The sequence below is a fragment of the Dendrobium catenatum genome, unplaced genomic scaffold, assembly GCF_001605985.2.
Source record: "Dendrobium catenatum unplaced genomic scaffold, ASM160598v2 fragScaff_scaffold_1676, whole genome shotgun sequence".
Classification (NCBI taxonomy): Eukaryota; Viridiplantae; Streptophyta; class Magnoliopsida; order Asparagales; family Orchidaceae; genus Dendrobium; species Dendrobium catenatum.
In genome coordinates, this window is record NW_021320138.1 from 1,352,627 (window position 1) to 1,374,547 (window position 21,921).

The window sequence follows — 21,921 nt, forward strand, 5'->3', positions numbered from 1 at the left end:
CCTTTGATGGTTTGGTCACATAAAACGGCGGCCTTCCGATGACCCGGTTAGGAGAGTAGAGGTATTAGATTTGACTTATGTTAAGAAAGGTAGGGGTAGACCTAAAAAGACTTGGTTAGAAAATATTAGGAATGACCTTTCTTTATTAGATTTAAATGAGAATTTGACTTTTAATAGGACACAATGGAGAAAAATGATTCATGTAGCCGACCCCACGTAGTGGGATAAAGGTTTGTTGTTGTTGTTGTTGTTGTACCTTTTTTCAATTGTGAATAAAAATTACGCCATTATTAGGTTATTTTATTTTTCATAACTTTCAAAATTTCATAGGCCCGGTTGCTGAAGATATGTTTCATTGGCAAGCTACAATTATGGGTCCTCCAGATAGTCCTTATGCAGGGGGAGTTTTTCTAGTTAACATTCATTTTCCCCCAGACTATCCATTCAAACCACCGAAGGTATCACTCGTACTGTTTTACATTCCAATGACTTGGTCATCTATCATTATGGTTATGCTGCATGCTTATAATTTTGAGTTTTTGTATGATTTCCTTGTTTAAAGTGATCCTTTGATGAATTTTTTTTTTTCATGATCAAAGTGTGCATGTGGTAAATATTGACTAGTTTTAGGTGCTACTTGGTCTATTTATTTATTTTTCTTGCTAGTAGACTGTTCCTGACATATTCTTGGTTTCATTTCTAAGAACTCTAACGTTGATGTTTTACTATGGGCAAGTGAAATGCTTACCAATTTGTAATATTTCATATAAGTGATGCAATGGATATACTTTCTCTTGCTTTTTTAATTTTCTTAATTCTATTGTGACCATTCTTCATCAAGTATTATTTTCTATAACTATTTTTATATAGAGAAAAGTCATGCAAACCCATTATTTATATTGTGAGTTGTCGAAGCACTGTCTTTAAGGTAGCCTTGTATTGGATTAATTCTTAAAGCCCAATTTCTTTCTGTCAATAAGACAATCATGCCAGTCAAGTCCATCCTAAACATTTATAGGCTGCTTGACCGTAGCTTTTTTGTGGAAAATCCTAATTTTTATTTTGTACTTATTCAATTTCTTTAGTTCAATTTTGATTCTATGAGGTAGGCCTTGGAAAGTATTAGAATAAGAAGCAAGAATTCACAAATCTTCTACATGTAGAGCTTGAGCTCTGTTTACGAGAAATTATATATTCAATTAAAGAAAGCCCTTGTGAATGGTTCCAATTTTAACTAATCGTGCTATTGTTGATATACATGCCTAGTTTCCATTTACCTCACTACTTATGGTTATTGCATATGTCCTTCCAAGTTGGCATTGATTTTATAAACTTAATATCACCTATATTAGTAGGTTAATTAAACTTATGATGCACCAACACTTTTTGTCAAAGAGTTATGCAGAATCTGACACGTATCAGACATAACAAGCATTCAACGGGCCTCCGAGGTGTATCAGACACTTTGAAGACGTGTTTGATTAGAAAAATATTAAAAAATAAATTGAACACGCATATTCGACACGAGCATCTCAAATATTTAATAAATTTATTGTACTTCAAATTTTTTATTTATTAAAAAAAAATTGTGTTCTCTCCACAATCCCAAATCCAATCACCCATATTCAATACCTCATTTCCCGACCATTCCCATTTTCAATTCTCTGTAGCGGGTTACGATTAGAGTTTCACAACAACAAACGATGCTATCTAAATATCGACGTTCGATGCTCTCACAACATCAATGTTTTAGAACCATCTCAATATCATAGTCTGATGATGTCTTGACAACATTGAAGTCTTATGGTATGGTTTTAATTTAAAATTGGGAGTCTAAACCTGCTGTTTTATTATATTTGCTAGAGTTTGATTGTTTTAAAGTCAGTTAGACATGTGCTGCCATAATTTGTATTTTATTTTATGATTTCACCCTTTGTAGACTTCCAAACCCTTGAAACTTGTTCTTTTTGTATCAGTTCATTATATCAATTCATAATCATCTTGATTGATTAATTTTGAGCATGTACTTGATCTAACATATACTTTGAGGTTGTAGTATACTTTGGGGGATGATGTTATTATTCATTTTCTAGAAATTACTAAATAAAGTAAATTATAAACTAGTAAAGAATACTTCTCTAATGCCAGTTTTTCCTAAGTTATTAGCCCCTGAGGGACACATAAAATGATGGGCATTTGAAACTGGCTGGGGCACCATGATTAACTAACTGCTTTATTATGCATCATGCCAAGTATGAATTCTATGAAGGATTCCAGTAGACCAACAAGATCCCTCTATACAGATATATTTTAGGTGAGCCCTGAACTCAACTTACTATGCCTTTTTAACCATTTAATAACATGCTCTTTTCATCTTTGATCTACATGTTGACAATCTATGAATTATTAATTGCTAGACCGGGCCAGAAGTGCTGAGCAAATGTTTACTAAGTTTTTTTAACATCAATTAACCAAGCTCATTCACTAAAGATTTCATGAATACATGCCATTATCAAAATTTGTTCATTCCTAACTTGAAGCAATTGGACAAAAGTTTGGAACGAAATAAATGCTCCGTTATGTGAAACGAAGTATTTAAAAAATCTTAAAAATAGAGTAAAGCCTGAAAATGTAAAATCATTTTTATTACTTTAGTTATAGTTTTTTTGTACCATGCCAAAGACACAAAAAAAAAAAGGCTGGGATTATAACCGATTCAAATTACTGTTACCAAATATTATGATTTAAGATAACGAAATCCCATTTTCATGAGTTTGCAAGTTGTTTGAGCTGCTGCTTTTCTACTTTAGCTGCATCATTATTGGAGATGAATTAATCTGGATTAATCGCACACATGTCTCTTGTTTGCCCAAAAGAAGTATCCAAATAAAGAAAAAAAAAACATAATAATAACGAAAATCAACATATTGGAATAAAATAATTTGCTTGCCAGGAAATTTTCACAAGTCGATCTGAATTTTTTTAGAAGAAGCACACATTAAATGCTCCTTTCAAATCCTGCTAGAAAGAAAAAAAAGAACGGGCAGTGGCTATTTGGAAAGACTAAAAGAGGAATAATGCATGTCCTTAAACCTAAACTCTATTCTATAGCCTATAATATCTTCTAATAAAAATAAGAAAATAAAATGATAATATAAGTCCAAATCTTTATCTCCTTGTACCCTAATCTCATGTAGCCACTTCATTCGGCATGCTTGCTTCTCTTGCAGAAGCAACTTTGCTCACATAGTCACCTCATGCTTTCCACCTCTGATGCATCGACACTTCATTTTAAGAGGGTATGCAGTGTCGGACACGTACACGCGTCCGTCACGGCGAGGACACGTGTCGGACACGTCATTAGTGTGTCCCATTAAAAAAAAAAAATAAAACCGACACGCGTGTTCAACTATTATATAATTAAATAAATAAATAAAACCCTAATCCCGTTATTTCATATTAGCCGGTTCACGCCCGAGTCTTCATCTTCGCCTTAATCCCGTATTCCTATTTGTATTCGTGGTCTTCCCGAGTGATTGAGGCAAGCAGCGGTTGGCTGGAGATCGATCGCACCCTTGGTCCGGCCGTAAGCAACAAGCCATCCTCCTTAGTTTCTACGCGCAGCCGAGGGAAGCTGACGCCAAATCGTAGAAAAATTTTCAAACCTTTTAGTTAATTTCGTGAATTCATCATTTTTTCTTCATTCGTCATTTCTCTTCATTTATCAATCATTATGTAGATTTGTGATCAGAAGAGTATATTTTTTTTAAAGTATTTTATTTGGTTTGGATTAAAATTATTCTTACAATAAAAATTTATTTATTTAATACACTTTCACTGTGCTTTTGTTGCGCTTTCACTGCGCTTTTGCTGCGCTTTCTCTGCGCTTTCACTGCGCTTTTGTTGCGCTCTAACTCTTAACAACAACAACAACAATAACATCAAGCCTTTATCCCACTACGTGGGGTCGGTTACATGAATCCTTTTTCTCCATTGTGTCCTATTAAAAGTTAAATTCTCGTTTAAATCTAATAAAGAAAGGTCATTCCTAATTATTTTCTAACCAAGTCTTTTTAGGTCTACCCCTACCTTTCTTAACATAAGTCAAATCTAATACCCTACTCTCCTAACCGGGTCATCGGAAGGCCGCTGTTTTATGTGACCAAACCATCTAAGGCGACTCTCTCTAATCTTATCTTCTACTGGAGCTACTCCAACCTTTTCACGTATATGCTCATTTCGTATCTTATCTCTAAGAGTAAAGCCACTCATCCACCTGAGCATCCTCATCTCTACGAGATAAAAAAAAGTTATGACTAAAAAAAGCATCAAGTTTGATCGAAGGTGAATCAAACTACATGGGATATGAGTCTAGTTATAAATTATATACACTTGATAACTCATTTTTATTTTAATGTGAAACTAGGTTTATGTATGGTAAGTTTTCTATCTAGTTCAATTTGTGCTTATCATTATTTGTTTGACAGGTCTCATGACTTCATGTGATTTCAATTTTCAAAATTTATAATTTCACGTTATTTATTTTTTATTTATTCTACTTCACCAGTGAATTTAAAAGCAAAATGAGCTTTAGTGTTGGTGGGAGTGGTTCAAAAGAGCCATCTGTAAAAATTGATAAGCCATTATGGATTAATGTTACAAAGTTAGGAAAAACTTTTGAAGGAGGGAATGTGTCATTCAAATGCAATTATTGTGGTGACACCTATAAAGGATCTTATTCTAGGGTGAAAGCACATCTACTTAAGATTTTTGGCCATGAAATTAAAATGTGTCCTAAGATTACTACGTCAATAGTTAATTGAATTGAACAGATAAGTTGATGAAGCTGAATCTAGAATCAAAAGGGCACTTCCTAAATAGATATCTTTGCCATCTACCCATGGTTCATCCCACACTTCTTCCTCATATGTTAGAGTTGACCATTCATTATCATATTGAAGTGAAAGATATGATTCAAAGAAAAGAAAAGGAGTTGCCAGTAGTGCTTTAGAGAAGGCTTTTAACATGCAGCAGCAAGAGGAATTGGATGGTGAAATTGCAAGGATGTTTTTTTTAGCTGGACTTCCTTTCAACCTTGCAAGAAATTCTCATTACAAAAATGCATTCACTTTTGCATGTAATAACAACCTTGCATGTTATATACCACCTAGCTACAATGCATTAAGATCAAAATTATTGGAAAGAGAAAGAGCACATATTGAAATATTGATTGAACCAACAAAAGGTGTATGGAAAGAAAAAAGGAGTCACTTTGATGTGTGATAGCTGGACTGATCCTCAAAGAAGACCACTCATTAATTTCATGGCCGATATAGAGAATTGTCTAATGTTTATTAAAATATTTGTGCAGCAAAGGATACAGAGGCAAATGAAATCATATATGCTGAATGTCATTGGATAATAGTGGTTGTAGATGATGCTGTTTTGATCATAAATTTCATTATGAACAACTCAATGAGACTTTCAATGTTTAATGATTTCTCACATTTGAGAATGTTAGCTGTTGCTGAAACTCGTTTTGTCTATGTAATAATCATGTTGAGAAGATTCAAACAAATAAAAAATGCTCTTCGATCTATGGTGATTAGTAAGAAGTAGTCTTGCTATCGAGAATATGATGTTGGGAAGGCAAGGTATGTGAAAGAAAATGTCTTAGATGATTTGTGGTGGAATGATGTTGATTATATTTTGGCTTTCACTGATCCTATTTATGACATGTTGAGAGAGGCTGACACAGATAAATCATGTCTACATTTGATTTATGAGATGTGTGACTCTATGCTAACAAAAGTGAAAGAAATTATATACATACATGAAAAAAAGTCACATAATGAAGACTCAAGTTTTTGGAGCATTGTCTATACCATTCTTGAGTATAGGTGGACCAAAAGCAACACACCTCTGCATTCTTTGGCCCATTCATTAAATCCAAGGTATATTTGTATTCATCTTTTAAATTAATTTTAAATTTCTTGGTAAATGAATAAATAATTTTATATGCGTTGTATTATTTGAAGGTATTCAAGTAAAGAATGATTTCAAGAAGACAATTAACGTGTCTCACCACAAAAAGATTTAGAAGTGTCAAATATGAGAAAGATATGCTTGAAATGATATTTCCCAAATGAGGAGTACAAAAGAAAAATTAATATAGAACTTGCAAAGTTTTTTGGATATTTAGAAGATTTTGGTGATCAAGAATCTTTGGTTGATAGATGGAGGATGGATCCAAAAATATGGTATTGATTCATGGAGCTTCAGCACCACTTCTTCAAACCATAGCAATAAAACTTCTTGTTCAAGTATCATCCTCTTCCTATTGTGAGAGAAATTGGAGCACATACTCATTTATTTAATTAATGAAGAGTAATAAAATAACTCCACAACAGGCTGAAGATTTACTTTATATGCATACAAATCTTCGTCTTCTATCAAGGAAAACCCCACTTTATATGACAGGTGATAACAAGATGTGGTATGTTGCTGGAGATGGGTTCGAGTGCCTTGATGATATGTGATTATTGGAGGTTGCAAATATTTCTCTAGATGAACCAGCATTGGAAGCAATGATATTCAATGATGATGATATTGAAGGCCAAAGCCCAACCTCTGAATCTAATTTTATCATTCCCTCTATTGAGTAGTTGGACATTCATGTTGTACTAAATGATTTTTTGCTTATATTTTTGTGGTTGTACTAGACATTTTGTACTAAACATCTTTATGTTATAAGCTAAACAAGTTATCAAAACTTTGATTTATTATTGCTTGCCATTTTTTATATAATGTTACCTTAATTTCTATATATTATATTAAAAAATTATTATGCCATGTCCACGCCGCACCCGTGTCCTATATATTTAAAAATGCCGTGTCCCGTGTCCGTGTCGTGTCTGTGTCGCCGTGTTTGTGTTGGTGCATCATAGCTTCCCACCCATTTTGCCTTCGCATGAGACTTCCCTTGCACAACAACCTCACACATCGCGTCTGCCTTGCCCTATTAGCCATTCAGTCTTACACTCTTCATGGTGCAATCGGATCTCACACACCATATTACGATTGCAACGCCTCATGTTGCAATGTCTCAACTTTCTAGCATTTAAATCCCTTATTTTAAAAGCACACATGCAGTTATTAAAGGACGGACATGAATCATTGAAGCGTGGTCATTGATTTTTGATCCGGTTCATGCAAAGACAGGCAATCGTCAAATTTTGATCTGACTAGAACATATACCACCCTTTATGTTTGAACATCATCTCATTTCTCGTTTTCCAGATATCTCTGACTAAATAGGAACTTTATGTTATGAAAGCAACAATTTTTTTAGCAATAGTTCGGATAAGTATATCTTCTTAGGGATGATCCTGGTTCAGCTTATGCACTTCATCGTGGAAGTGACTAATACGATAAGCAATGAGCCTCATCCTCCAATGGTTGACTCACAGGACATAGACCATGCCTCATACCATGTCCAATCACTGAGCTTTTGTATGCTAGCTTTCTTCAATTGACTTTTCGGGAGAACATAAAGACCCTTGGGTTCGTATCGAGATTCTATATTAAAATACACATTTTGATTTTGAGTTCATATTTTTGAATCTGTTTAATTGCTTCTCCATAATGACCATCTGGGCTTCTTATGAACTCCTTGCCAATGCATCCAACGTTGTGGTGGCAACATAAAGAGAATGGATCCATTGCACGAGAGATGCACCACAGTGGATTGGTAAGTATTCATTGTTCTGTCTCCTTTCGGGAATTATTAATTTTGCTGCTTTGTCAAAGCTCTTTGATGTAAGGCTTTAGAATTTCTAATGCAACTATGCTGATGTAATTGATATTGATAACACAAAATAAAGTAGAATTCTCAGATCAGAAAGCACTAATCGCACAAAAATGTGATTTTAATTGTAACTAAAAAATTCGTGAAAACTAAAACTAAACGATAATGCAGTGATTTACAATTTGAAGAAATTATTGATAAACTTTAACTATGAAATTAGCAAGCAATTGAACTCTTACACCTCAATCAGCAAATTTAACCAAAATTATGACTTGCAATATAAATAACAACACATTTATGAATAAATAGATGAAGATGAGAGATCAACAACATCAAACTTTTATCACACTACGTTGGATCGACTATATGAATTATTTTTCTCCACTGTGTTCTATTAAGAGTCAAATTCTCATTTAAATCTATTAAAAATGTTATATTTAATACTTCTAACCAAGTCATTTTAGGTCTACCTCTACCTTGCTTAATATATGCCAAATCTAATACATCTAATCTTGTAATAGGGTAATCGGAAGTTCGACGTTTTATGTGACCTAACCTTTTATGGCGACTCATTCTAATCTTATTTTTCGTCAAAGCTAATCCAATCTTTTCATGTATATATACTCATTTAGAATTTAATATCTAAGTGTAAAGCTACTCATACACCCGACCATTCTCATCTTTGCAACACCGAACTTAATTTTATGCTTCTCTTTTAATGGCCAACATTCCGTGCCATAAAGGATTGTTGGTCTCACTATCATCTTATAAAATTTTCCCTTAAGTTTGAGGGTTACTTTTGTATCACACAAGTGATGCATTCATCCACTTCAACCATTCAACTTGAATTATGCTAATAATATCATCATTTATTTCACCATCGCTTGGAATAATAGACCCGAGATATCTAACACGTACACTATTTTCAATGACTTGATCACCCAATTTCATAATCTCATCACTTGATCTATTACTATTAAAATTACACTCAATGTATTCAATTTTAGATTTATTCAAATGATAACCTTTTGAGTCTAAGATTAACCTCTATAATTCAAGTTTTTCATCAACTCCCTCTCTAGTCTTTTCAACAAGAAGAATATGATCAGCAAAAAGCACACACCAAGGTACATGCCCTTGCAAGTGTCTAATAAGAGCATCCATGACTAAAGCAAGAAGTTATCGGCTTAAATTTAATCCTTAATGTAATCCAACTAAAATAGAAAAATACATAGTTATACCATATATGTTTAAACACAAATAATAGCTTTTGTATACTTATCCTTAATGACTTGAATTGAATATAAGCATTATAATTCTTTTTCCTTCTAGAACTCTCCAGAGCACTTTTCTTGGAACTTCATCATATGCTTTCTCTAAATTAAAAAAAATATCAGATATAGATCCTCCTTTCTCTATAATTAAACATCTCAAAAAATGTATAGCTTTCATAATAGACCTACTTGATCCAAATTAATTTTGAGAAATATTAGCATCACATCGTACTCTTTGCCCGCTTACTCTCTCCCATAATTTTAATGTATGATGCATTAACTTAATTCATCTATAATTCACGTATTCTTGTTTATCACTTTTATTCTTAAAAATAGGAATTAACATACTCCTCCACTCATCTAACATCTTTTTAATCTTCAAGATAATATTAAAAAGTCTAGTATGCAAAAATATTCCTTAATCTCCTAAGCATTTTCACACTTATATTGGAATATGATCAGATCTTATTGCTTTTCCATGCTTCATTTTCTTTAAAGCATCTCTTACTTTAGTTTTACTAATAAGATGATAAAAATAAAAATATATATTTTTATTTATTGTGCTAAGGTCACTAAAATCAATCGTATTCTTACAACTTTTATTTAAAAGTTTATTGAAATATCACATCCGCCTATATTAAATATACTCTTGTAAGAAAAATACTTTTTTGTCTTTATCCTTAATATACTTCATTTGAACTAAATTTTTTACTTCTATCTTTTTTCTTAACTAATTTATACATATATCTTTTGCCCTTTGTAGTATCTTATTTATTATAAACATTATTAAATACTAAAATTTTTGCATAACATATTATTTTCTTAGACTCCCTGCAAGCTTTTCATTATATTTTACAATTTTTTGAGATTTTACATCTAAATAATTTTTATAACAAAGTTTTTTTACTTTTGATATTTTCTTGCACATTTTGATTTCACCACCAATCATTTTTGCTATTATGAGATTTTCTTTTTGATTCTCCAAGCACATACTTTATAACATTTTTTATGTTCCTAACTACTTTTTCACATATAACATTAACTTATTCATGAACAATTTAATCTTAAGATCTTGAATTTTACTGAAAATATTTTTATTAATATTTGTTAAATATCCCCATCTAATCTTAAGATAATATTTTACTTCATTTTTTCATTTTTTATAATTTCATCTTAAAGTCTAAAACTAATAAACAACATTAGATACATAAATTTTTACTCGGAATGACTTTATACTTTTGCAATCTAAATGATCTATTTTCTTACAAGAAAATAATTAATCTGAGTTTTAATATGTCCATTCTTATAAGTAATAAGATGCTCATATCTTTTTTTAAAATAAAATATTAACAATACAAAATAATAAACTAGGGCAAAATCTAAGATAATCCTACCATCTTTATTAGTCGCTTCAAAGTCATAGCCACCATCAATGCTTTTATAATCTTTTACCACTCTACGAAAATGTTTATTTAAATCTTTTCCAATAATTTTTTTCTTCAAGAGATTTTTTTTGTATTAATTCTTTAAAGTCATTAAAAATTTATTTTTTAACACATATCCATATCTACTTGAGCATAAGAACTTATAATATTAGTAGTCTTAGCATCAAGAACAAATTTTTAAGTTATAATTCTACCTCAAATTTATTAATTTTTATAACATTATTTTTCAAATTTTTATTTATAATCAAACCTATGTCATTTTTAGTATGCTTCCTACTTGAATATCAATATTTAAATCCTAAACTATCAACTTTTGTCTTTTCCCCAACCCATTCAGTTTTTTGAATACATATAATATTTATCTTCCTATAAATTATAATATATATTACTTCCATTAATTTGCTTGTAAAATTATTTATATTCCAAGTTCCTATCATAATTCTAATTTCATAGATTAGCTTCTTTGTCCACATTTATCTATGATGTGGGAGCTCTTATTTCTCATTGCACCTGGGCGTCAATTTAGCGACTTTTGCACATTTTTCATTATATTTAGGCCATACAATGCGTTGCTTTTAGGGAATGTCCTAATATTAACACAATGCATTAAATGATTCATTTTATAATTATTTAATAAGTTTTATGTTGATTGTCGACTACATAATGCAATCATCCACTTTCTCATCCATGGCTTGAGACCCGACAACGGCGGTGTTATGAGATAGTCAAAGTGGAGATAATCTTAGACTAACTCTTATATCCATTATCTTCCCCTAGAAGCTATCTTCCGCATTGCACCATATAGGCATATACAAGTTGAAAGCATAAATTTGAAATTTTATTAATCAAAAGTTGTTTTGCATGCCTCAATATTTGTTATATTTATAAACAACTAGCATCCGAAAGTTGTCTGCTCCCTCAGTCCTTAAAGTACCCCTATTTTGAAAACATGAGACTCAATTGACACATGGAGTCAGTTGCACTTGATAAAAATTACTACAAAATCCCACGGAATTCAAACTCACCCATTAAGTTGACTTTAGCAAGCATAGCAGAACCTCCCCAAACCTAAAGAAGAACTACAGAATAGAAGAATCCGTAACAAGACTCAACGACAGCTATATGAATCACATAGAAGCAGCAAAAAGCTATAGAAACTGAAGCGCAAACAGCTACGGGAACATTCAGTCGCAACCACTAAAGGAGCCAAAATAAAAATCTGCTACAATACTGGAACCGGTTAGTTCATGTATGACTGCAGTTGTGCATCAGAGTCAGCAAGATTCATTCAAATGTATGTTGTAAAATTGTGTATTGTTGTCGAATGTAATCAATCCAGAAATAAGGATTCAAAAGATTTTCTATTGTACTTAACACTAGTCCCAAACTTCTACAGCTTCCATGCGGACAGTCCTCGATATCGAAGTGAATTCATTGGTGCAGTAAGTTGCTGCTGCATCATCATACTTGGCAATGATAGATTTGACTCAAAGATAAAAAGCTTTGAGAACAAATTTGCCAGATTGTTTAACCAACAAGCAGTCTCTTATAAGTTATAATTAGGTGTGTAGACGAGTCGAGTCGAGTAATGACACTATCGAGCTTGGCTCGTTAGTTAGAAAGCCGGCTCGAATTCGAGCTCGAGCTCAAAAAGCAAGCTCTGCCCGCCATAAATGAGCTCCAGCCGCTCGCGAGCCTTGGCGGTCCGGTCGCTTCCGCACTCACAAGCGAAGTCCGGTGGTCTTCCGCGCCCACAAATTCGCTAGCCTCTACGAGACTCGTAAACCTCTGTGAGCCGTGAACCTCTGTGAACTATCTGCGAATGTAGAACCTCCGCGAACCTCGAACCCAGAAGTCGGGTGCTGTGCCGGCGCCGCTGTCCGCCTCGAGCCTCGCGTTTGAGCCAAATTTTAAAAAATTTAGGCGGGATTTAAAGAATCATTTATAAGAGGTTTATTGATGATATTGTTCTCCGTTTTAAATCAATGGATACCCATGTTATGAAAGCAGTAGACTTGTGGCCTATGAATTTTAGGATTAAAAATCAGAGTGACTTGATATAATGGAAAAGTTTTCTCTTTAAATAAAATCATGGGGTTAATGTTTATTGGATTATGGTCCTTCTATTGAGTTGTCCAAGGAGGTTGGATGTTTGTAAGAGGTTTACTCTTTGTAATTCCCTTTATTTTAATATGATTATCCAGTATAAGCTAATGATTCTTTTGTTGCTAAAGTTTTTGAATCATTTGCCAATCAAAGAGGTAGGTGGAAACAACTGAGGCTTAAAGCGTTTGCCGAATCAAACTTCTCTGTTTTCCATGTTGTTAGTTATCAGAACAACTTGCTTCTGATGTAAATTCGTTTGCTAAGTTAGAATTTGCATCAATTATCAGATTACTCCATGTTGTTATGCATTTAAGATTGTAACTAGAGGCTTATTTCTATAAAATTTGTGTGTTCTGCAGGTAGCCTTCAGGACAAAAGTATTCCATCCAAATATCAATAGCAATGGCAGTATTTGCCTTGACATTCTGAAGGAGCAGTGGAGTCCTGCATTGACAATATCCAAGGTTACTTTTATTAATACTGATGTTTTTGTATGGAGTTCGTGAAGTTGTGTTAATTTTGATGCTAATGATGCTCTCATCTTCCACCTCAAACGAACCTGAATTAATGGTTTAGCAGAATTTAACAAATGCTTGCTCCCTTTAGCTTTCCACTATTTTTCTAAAGAAAATACCAATGCTTAGCAATACGATCAAAGTAATATAGTACGTGCTTCTTATAATAAATATAATGCATGTTATGAGGTCTCCTGGCATGTTTGACATGACTACACTGATATCGCTTATTTGTGAAGCAATAAATAGGAAGATATTTGAAGCCTTCACGGTATTGCTTTTCACTTTTTTTGCCTTTTAAAATTTAGCATTTAATAATTTTGATTTATGTGAGGAATAGATGGTATAAATTCTATACAACACATACACCTCCATAGCTTCACGTTCATAGGAAACACTTAAAAAAGAAGCTTATTTTTTATAAAAGTCGATGATGACTTGATATCTAGCAATACAACACAAAAACAATGCATTACCAAAAGAAGCCTTGCATTCAATACATTTGAAATGGTAGTGAGCTGTGAGCGTGCTATGTTCAATACTTAGTGATTGGAAACTAGACTCTGAAATACAATGACTTCAAGTGATTTGAACAGGTTTTGGGAGAAGCCATTTATGCTTAAGGAACTCAATTTAAGGCACTTCCAACCAAACCTTGAAGAACAAGGTCTGAAATATGTGCCACTCATCATCCAAGTACTTAATGTTGAACCAGCCGTCTGCATAATCAATTAGTTGCTTGGAACTGTAAGATGAAGCGGGTTTTAGATGGATACTACTTGCATTATAGGTAGTAACACATGTATAGCTCAATAGGTGTCAATATAAATATCAGTGTTTGAAGTACTTGTCCTGTCAAATGAGAACTAAGCTAAGGTGATCTCACCCAACTCCATTCAGTTGATGTTCATAAGTATATCTTACTATATTAACATAGTGCATCACAGTCGGATGTCACACTGCTTCCTGAAGTAATATTCATTTTAGCTATAGGGTCACAAATGGTGGAGGTCATACTGTCACCAAATAACACTTTCTGCTAAGCACGTATTTGTACACACCCATTGCAGTTCATGCATCATATGAGAGTTATCAAGAAACATGAATCCCAAATTATCACCATATATAATATTCTAAGCATCATAATAAGCTGACGTTGCTTCCTATTCACAGCGGAGCACCCCTCTTATCCTCCCGAGTTTGCACAGGGCTGCCAGTTCCTCACCGAACCCCTCTTTCTCATTATACTACTGTTTCTTTTCTTCACTTGCACATAGAAACTGCTCCAAACCTGCAACCCATTTCATCGTCGGCGACCAGCCCTCGTCTTCCTTTATAATGAAATAGCTGCAGCCAACACCACACCTCTTCCTTCTCCACCTCTCGAGTTCACACCCAGCTGACTGTCATAACACCTGTCGACGAAACAACCCACCTTTGTCTATATCAAATCCCAAATAATCAAACCTTCTCTATCCTTCTCACCCTCTCTCCCTCTCTTTTTTATCCCACTTTACTTCATCTCTCAAACAAGACAAAAGCCTTTTCCTTTTCCCTCTCTAGCCTCCTCTCTCTCCACTTCTCTCTCTCCACTTCTCTCTCTCCTCCCTTTCTCTATCTTAAAAAAGAAATAAAAAATAGAATAAAAAAGAAAAAGAGGAAAAATAGTATTTTCTTTCTCATACTCGTCGCTTGCCTTGGGAAAATGTATAATCCAAAAATCTCAAAATTAAGTATTCATAAGCGTTGTTTCAATGTGGCAAAAGGAAATTTACGAAATAAATACATATGCGTGTTGTTTTAATGTGGTTGTGAAATTTGTGAGATAAGTTTATATTTGTGTTCTTCCAGCATAGTGGGGAAATCATATATTTTTTCTTTTTAGATGAAGAATACCTATGTATGCTGTTTTAAGCACGGTGAGATGGAAGATCCTCCCCAGTTGTAGTATCTTACAACAATGACCATGCATGTTTTTTTAAGTGTGGTAGGAGGGATTTTTAGGGGTGTCAATATTTGACTCGACCTGGACCTGACCTATTCTGGGTTTGAGACAATTCGTTTGCCAGACGAGTCGAGTTCGGGTTCAATATTTTGACCCATTTCTTAAACTGGGTCGAGTTTGGGTTGACCTACGTCGCACCCAACTGTGCTTCGCTCTCACTGAGCATGCATGCTCCACCTTGCATGACCGTAGGCCGCACCTTCACGTGCACCCCACAGTCACGCTCCCACACTCACTCTCGCTTCTCGTAGCTCACCCTCGCCCCTCAGCCCTCGCCCTCGCCCCCGCCCGTCGTGCACCTTGCACCAGCCCTTCTTAGAAGTCGAAAATCGAGTTAGCGAGTTGGGTTGGGTCAACCGGAAACTCGACGGGTTGGGTCCTGGTATGAATTCTTGACTTGTTTGCCTAATTGGGTCGGGTTTGGGTTGGATTAGTTGAACGTGGGTCAGTTTTGGGTTGGACCCGAACATGACTTGAAAACTCATTTTGACACCTCTAGGGCTTAACACTCCTGATAACATCTATTATATAAGGAGATGCTAGAAGGTTGCTAAAATTTATATTAATGAACTTAAAAAAGAATTACATATAGGGGACTTATAACATGTTTTAAAAATTTTCTTTAGGCGCATGCTTCAAGGTTCACCTCTAATTGAGGTGAATTATAAGGAGTGTTCGAGGCTTAAAACTCACTAATGCCATTGATGCTTACACCTTTTTTAAATAAGGCGTATGCTTCCAGGCTTAATGCTTCGAGGCGTTTTGATATGGTGCATCATTCAGGTTGAAATTTATAATTTTTTATATGTTATTATTGTTAATATATATTTTATTTTTCTCTATAAAGTGAAGGAACTGATTGGCTACATAATGGGTGATGATGAAATTGTATCATTGGTGGTTGATGATATACTATATGATAATAGGCGAATAAAACGAAAAATAATGAAAGATTTGAAGTTGAAGTTGAAGATGAAGGAATGGCCTTTAATGATGAGAATAATGAAAATATCAGTACAACATTGAAAGGGTTACTGAATTGAGAGTAGTTTCTATTTCATAATTGTGGAAAAATGGACCATAACTTTTGAACAATCTTATTTTTTTGATTAAATACTATATTGAGAATAATATACCGTCTCAAAAGATAAAAATAATATTCTATAATAGATTCAAAATTCAAAATAAGATTTTGAAAATTTTCATTTGTATAACCACATACAACATATAGAATAACATACTTTCTGGAAAGACAAAAATAATATTTTACAGTTTTATTTGAAAAATGGGGTTTTGGGAAAATGTCCATGTTCCCAAAGTTTTTTCCATACCTCATAGAAATAAAATAAGACTTATTTAATTATGGGGTACAAGTTCCCTATATAGACAAAGCCTTTATGGTTAATTATAATATAAAAAATGGTGAATCTTTCGACAATACTTTCGATTAAAGTGATGAAAAATATTTTTAGGATTTCAAAGTTGAAAAAAAAGATTGTATTTTCTGATTTCAAAAGGTGATTGGTTCAACATGAAATATTTCTTTCTAAAGCCTTTATGGTTAATTATAATATAAAAAATGGTGAATCTTTCGACAATACTTTCAATTAAAGTGATGAAAAATATTTTTAGGATTTCAAAGTTGAAAAAAAGGATTGTATTTTCTGATTTCAAAAGGTGATTGGTTCAACATGAAATATTTCTTTCTAAAGCCAAAGGATAAAAAATAGGGAGCACCACGATTTTGAGAAGCTTAAAAACACTCTAAACTATCTTATACAACAACAACAACAACATCAAGCCTTTATCCCACTACGTGGGGTCGGCTACATGAATCCTTTTTCTCCATTGTGTCCTATTAAAGGTCAAATTCTCGTTTAAATCTAATAAAGAAAGGTTATTCCGAATATTTTCAAACCAGGTCTTTTTAGGTCTACCCCTACCTTTCTTAACACAAGTCAAATCTAATACCTCTACTCTCCTAACCGGGTCATCACAAGGCCGATGTTTTATGTGACCAAAACATCTAAGGCGACTTTCTCTAATCTTATCTTCTACTGTAGCTACTCCAACCTTTTCACGTATATGCTCATTTCGTATCCTATCTCTAAGGGTAAAGCCACTCATCCACCTGAGCATCCTCATCTTTGCCACACTTAACAAAGAATTATGCTTCTCTTTTAATGGCCAACAGTCGGCACCATAAAGCATTGCAGGCCTCACTACCATCTTATAGAATTTTCCCTTAAGTTTGAGGGGTACATTTCTATCACATAACAAGCCCGATGCATTCCTCCACTTCAACCATCCAACTTGAATTCTACTGATAATATCCCCATCTATTTCACCATCACTCTGAACAATAGATCCAAGATATCTAAAACGTGTACTCTTATTAATGACTTGATCACCCAAAGTCACAATCCCCTCACTAGGACTATTACTGCTAAAACTACACTCCATATATTTCGTTTTAGATCTACTCAAGCGAAAACCTTTAGACTCTAAGGTTGACCTCCATAATTCAAGTTTACCTTCAACTCCCTCTCTAGTCTTATCAACAAGAAGAATATCATCAGCAAAAAGCATACACCAAGGTACATCATCTTGCAAATGTCTAGTGAGAACATCCATGACAAAAGCAAAAAGATATGGACTTAAAGCTGATCCTTGATGTAACCCAACCGAAATAGGAAAATACTTGGTCAATCCACCTTGTGTTTGAACACAAGTAATAGCTCCTGCATACATATCTTTAATGATTTGAATATAAGCATTATTAACTCCTTTCTTTTCAAGAACTCTCCATAGCACTTCTCTTGGAACTTTATCATATGCTTTTTCTAAATCAATAAATATCATATGTAGATCCTCCTTATTTCCTCTATATTTTTCCATCAAACCTCTGAATAAATGTATGGCTTCCATAGTCGACCTACCCGACATGAATCCAAAGTGATCTTGAACTCTAAACTATCTTATATTGGACTTTAAAGTTTTAGAATTGAGATTTATTGTTTGAGTTGTCATTTTATTAAAAAGTGGTGGCTTATATTTCTTAATCACTAGATCTAGATAATGCCTAAGAAGGTAAAAAGCTTATGATATAGAATCAACCTCCAAATTTAATACTAAGGTGAACACTACAATGTAGTAGCTCGAATTTGGTCTAACGAAATGCAAAGTGAGGTGTGACTTATATCTTTAAACATGTAAAGAGTTTTAGAAACGCTCAATCCTTTCAGACTTATATCTTGCCTGGAGGGGAGTTCTAGCTAAGCCATCTAATCGATTTTAAAATCATGTCATTTAGTCTTTTGAGATGCAAGTTAGGGCAGACTATTATTTAATTAAGAATTTGAGATCGATATCTAGAGATCCTAAATGATCCCGGATTTATGAGTGATATTTATATTACTAATTCTAAATGCAATTAGTATTTTGTTTTCTTTGTTAGTTTTTGATGCAATGTATGCTAATCATATACAATAATTTGTATAATTTTTAAATTAAAAAATGCTTAGAAAATACATTAATCCTAAGGAGCACACCTCCCCTGGGATAAAGCTGCATCCTTATGAGTGGTATATCCAAACCTTGCAAACGAGGGGTTGCCTAAACATGGAGTAGAGATTAAAATATGCTTTGGATTTAGCTAGACACCATTTGCATCTTTTTAATCATTTATCTTTCTATATTATTTTAAGTATTTTTATTGGTTGTGAATAAAAAAAATTTATTTCCTAAGAGTCTAGCAAAATTATTCCAAGTAAAGCACACACAGAATAAAGCCTAGGAACAAGCAGGTATTTTTAGTGCGCAATCCAAATAAACAATCATTCACCTAACTACAATGAAATAAATGAATAAAAGTAAGGTCAAGTCTATTGTGGCATGTCCTACTTAATTACAACATAATTTAGAGAACTGAGTAATGCCTTTAAATTACAACTTGGACTCTACTCCTAAAATGACATAAATGTTATTTATGAGAAAATTTCAAATTCTTTAGTGGTGATCATCTTTCAAAAGGTTTGTAAAAGACATCACTTTTAGAAGATTCATTCTTTTGATCCATTTTCTGTAAGATAAAAATCTCATATGACTTTCATATTTTATTTGGATGATGTTTAAAAATGAAAAGGACTCAATGCTCCGTATAAGTTAGAGAAACAATTTGTATACATTCAAATTGTTCATACACCACACACACACAATGCCTAAAATTTGTTGAAGTGCTTAGCATTCTGTTTTTGGCTATGCTTTTATAATATTTAGGGAAAAGGGTGGAGGCTAGGCAATTTTTATTTATAAACACTTACAGGAAATTTATTATTATAAAGCTTAATGAAATTAGCCCCTCTATTATAGTACTGCATAAGCATGATCACATGTATAAGATTAGATCAGCAATAAATATTCAGAACATTTCTAATGAAAGGGCATCTAACCATTCATCACAGATCATATCATCACATCCACAAAACAATTAATCATTCAAAGCATTCATACACATCTACTAAAATCATTTAGTTATTATATCACAAATATAACCCGCATGTGAATTATTTTAAATCACAGCAATGCTTCTAGCCTATAAATTATGATTCATTGTTCTAACAAACAAATTAGTGTATGCTGGGCTATGTGGTTATCAACCTAATAAGCTTTAGATTTAATTTTTCAAAATTTTATCTGTTTAATTTTAAGGCATTATTTGAATTCAAATATTAATTATTTGAAATTTAATTATATTTTATGATTTGTTGTTTGAATTTTGAATTTATTGTTTTAAAGAATAAATTTAGGAATAGAGTCTAAAAAGGGAAAACTCTATTCACTAATAGTTTCTAATAATCACATATGTAATTATTTCACTTTAAGGTGAAATAAAAACATAAATCAGTTTTGTGATTTTTAAATATTAAAAATTTTATTTAATGTATATTGTATATGATTTTTAAGAAATTTATTTTTAATTGATTTATGTCCTAAAAAATTCATGCAATAATTTTATTAAAGTTTAGAATAACCTCAAAGAGTATTTCAAAAATTTTTAGAATTTTATTGTTATTATTAATTTTTAAAAATTTTAGGTTATTAGTGAATAACCATTAACAAGTAAATTTGGAAGGATAACCTCATAAAGGTTTGTCAAAGTTTCAACTCATTTGAAAAATATTATGAGTTTTTTATGATTTATTTAATTCAAGTTTAGCGTAAGTTTGACTTAGATTTTTATTGAATCTTTTGGTTTGAAGTCTTATTGATTCTATTTTTTTTATTTTTAATGTTTTATTATGGTTCTAATGCACTTTAGTTTATATTTTTCTTATTTTTTTAGATTTATTAATGAATTTGGAAATTCTGGAGGTAAGAATAAGATTTTCTTAAAAACTTGTTCTTAAAAAAAAAAAAAAAAAGTTGAACTAGGTTTTGAATTTTGGTCCACTAAATTAAACTTAAACTTTCATGAAATTTAAAACTTAGATCATTACTGAGCCGTAGTTTAATTAGTAAAAATTTTGGTCCATTTAGAGTTGATTTGAATTTTTAATGATTTATTAAAATTGTGTTCATATTTTCACTTATAAAATTATAAGAGGGTATTTTAAAAATTGATAAGTGTTGTAATCATTTTTCTTAAATTCTATAATGCATGGTTATGTTCTATTAAAATTTATTTAATATTTTAAAATTTTTATTATGATTTATTTGTGAATTATAAAAATTTAAGTGTACACGGATTAATCTAGAATAGTTTGGAATTATGTTTTGTAGATTTCTACCTAAATGAACCCAAACACATGAAAATAAATCCAGAGGCCGTTAATGACCTCAAGTCCACTCCATAAGGGTTTTAAGCCATTTAGAGCAAAGGTGACTTTTCGGGAATTTTCTTAAGTTCATTAGACCTAAGGTTTGAATGATTTTATAAAGAGGCAAACTAAGTCAATGGGCTTTAATCAATTTTTCATCTAAACCTCATAACAACACAAGCATACCATTCAACTTCCACATCATTCTACCTTATGGATTCATAGATATGAATTGTCAAAATTATAAGTCAATTAATGGCCTATTTGAAAATTCAAAAGAGGGCAGAGGAGACTTCAAAGCCCTTTGAGAAAAATCAGTGATGTATAAACCATCCCAAAGTCTTCCCAAAGCAAATACGAGGACTATCAGAGGTAATTAAGCATGCTAATTATTTAAATAATCATAAATAATGATTATTTAATTCACTACCTATGATTATTTAAATAACCCTCAAATTATATATTAAATTCTACTCTAAATCCTGAATCCAGAGCTATTTCATGCATTTTTTGGTTATGAGATGAATTCGACTTTTATTACATGATCATAAATATTTAAGAATTCATTTGTTTCTATTTCCATTGCTATTTATCATCTACGGATATGTTGCGTTCTCAATCAATACCATAAGGAGGTGAACTCTTAGATTGCATGCATATACCATTTTCATTTATAAATTTTCATTTCATATTAATAATTATACTTTTACTTTTTCCATTTCATAGTAGCCTCCATATAAAATTATTACATATATTTGAATTACTTTGTAACTATTCTTTCTACATTCTAACTGAGAATATGAAATTCTCAATATGAATATGCATAATCACTTAATATTTATCATTTTTAATATTAAGCAACATTTATTTTAAATGAACTATCATATATATATATATATATATATGATATTTTAATCAATACATAAAATTAAATAATATTTATAAAACAT

The 21,921-nt window shown here is 32.3% G+C and overlaps 1 protein-coding gene across 1 annotated transcript in view; it reads left to right on the forward strand.

The window, feature by feature from the left end:
- LOC110096839 (ubiquitin-conjugating enzyme E2-17 kDa-like) overlaps positions 1 to 21,921 on the forward strand; it is a 30,157-nt gene that overhangs the window by 2,638 nt on the left and 5,598 nt on the right. The window contains exons 2-3 of the mRNA XM_020822964.2: positions 331 to 458; positions 12,992 to 13,096. Coding sequence (XP_020678623.1) covers positions 331 to 458; positions 12,992 to 13,096 — 233 coding nt within the window. The remainder of the gene's footprint in view (positions 1 to 330; positions 459 to 12,991; positions 13,097 to 21,921) is intronic.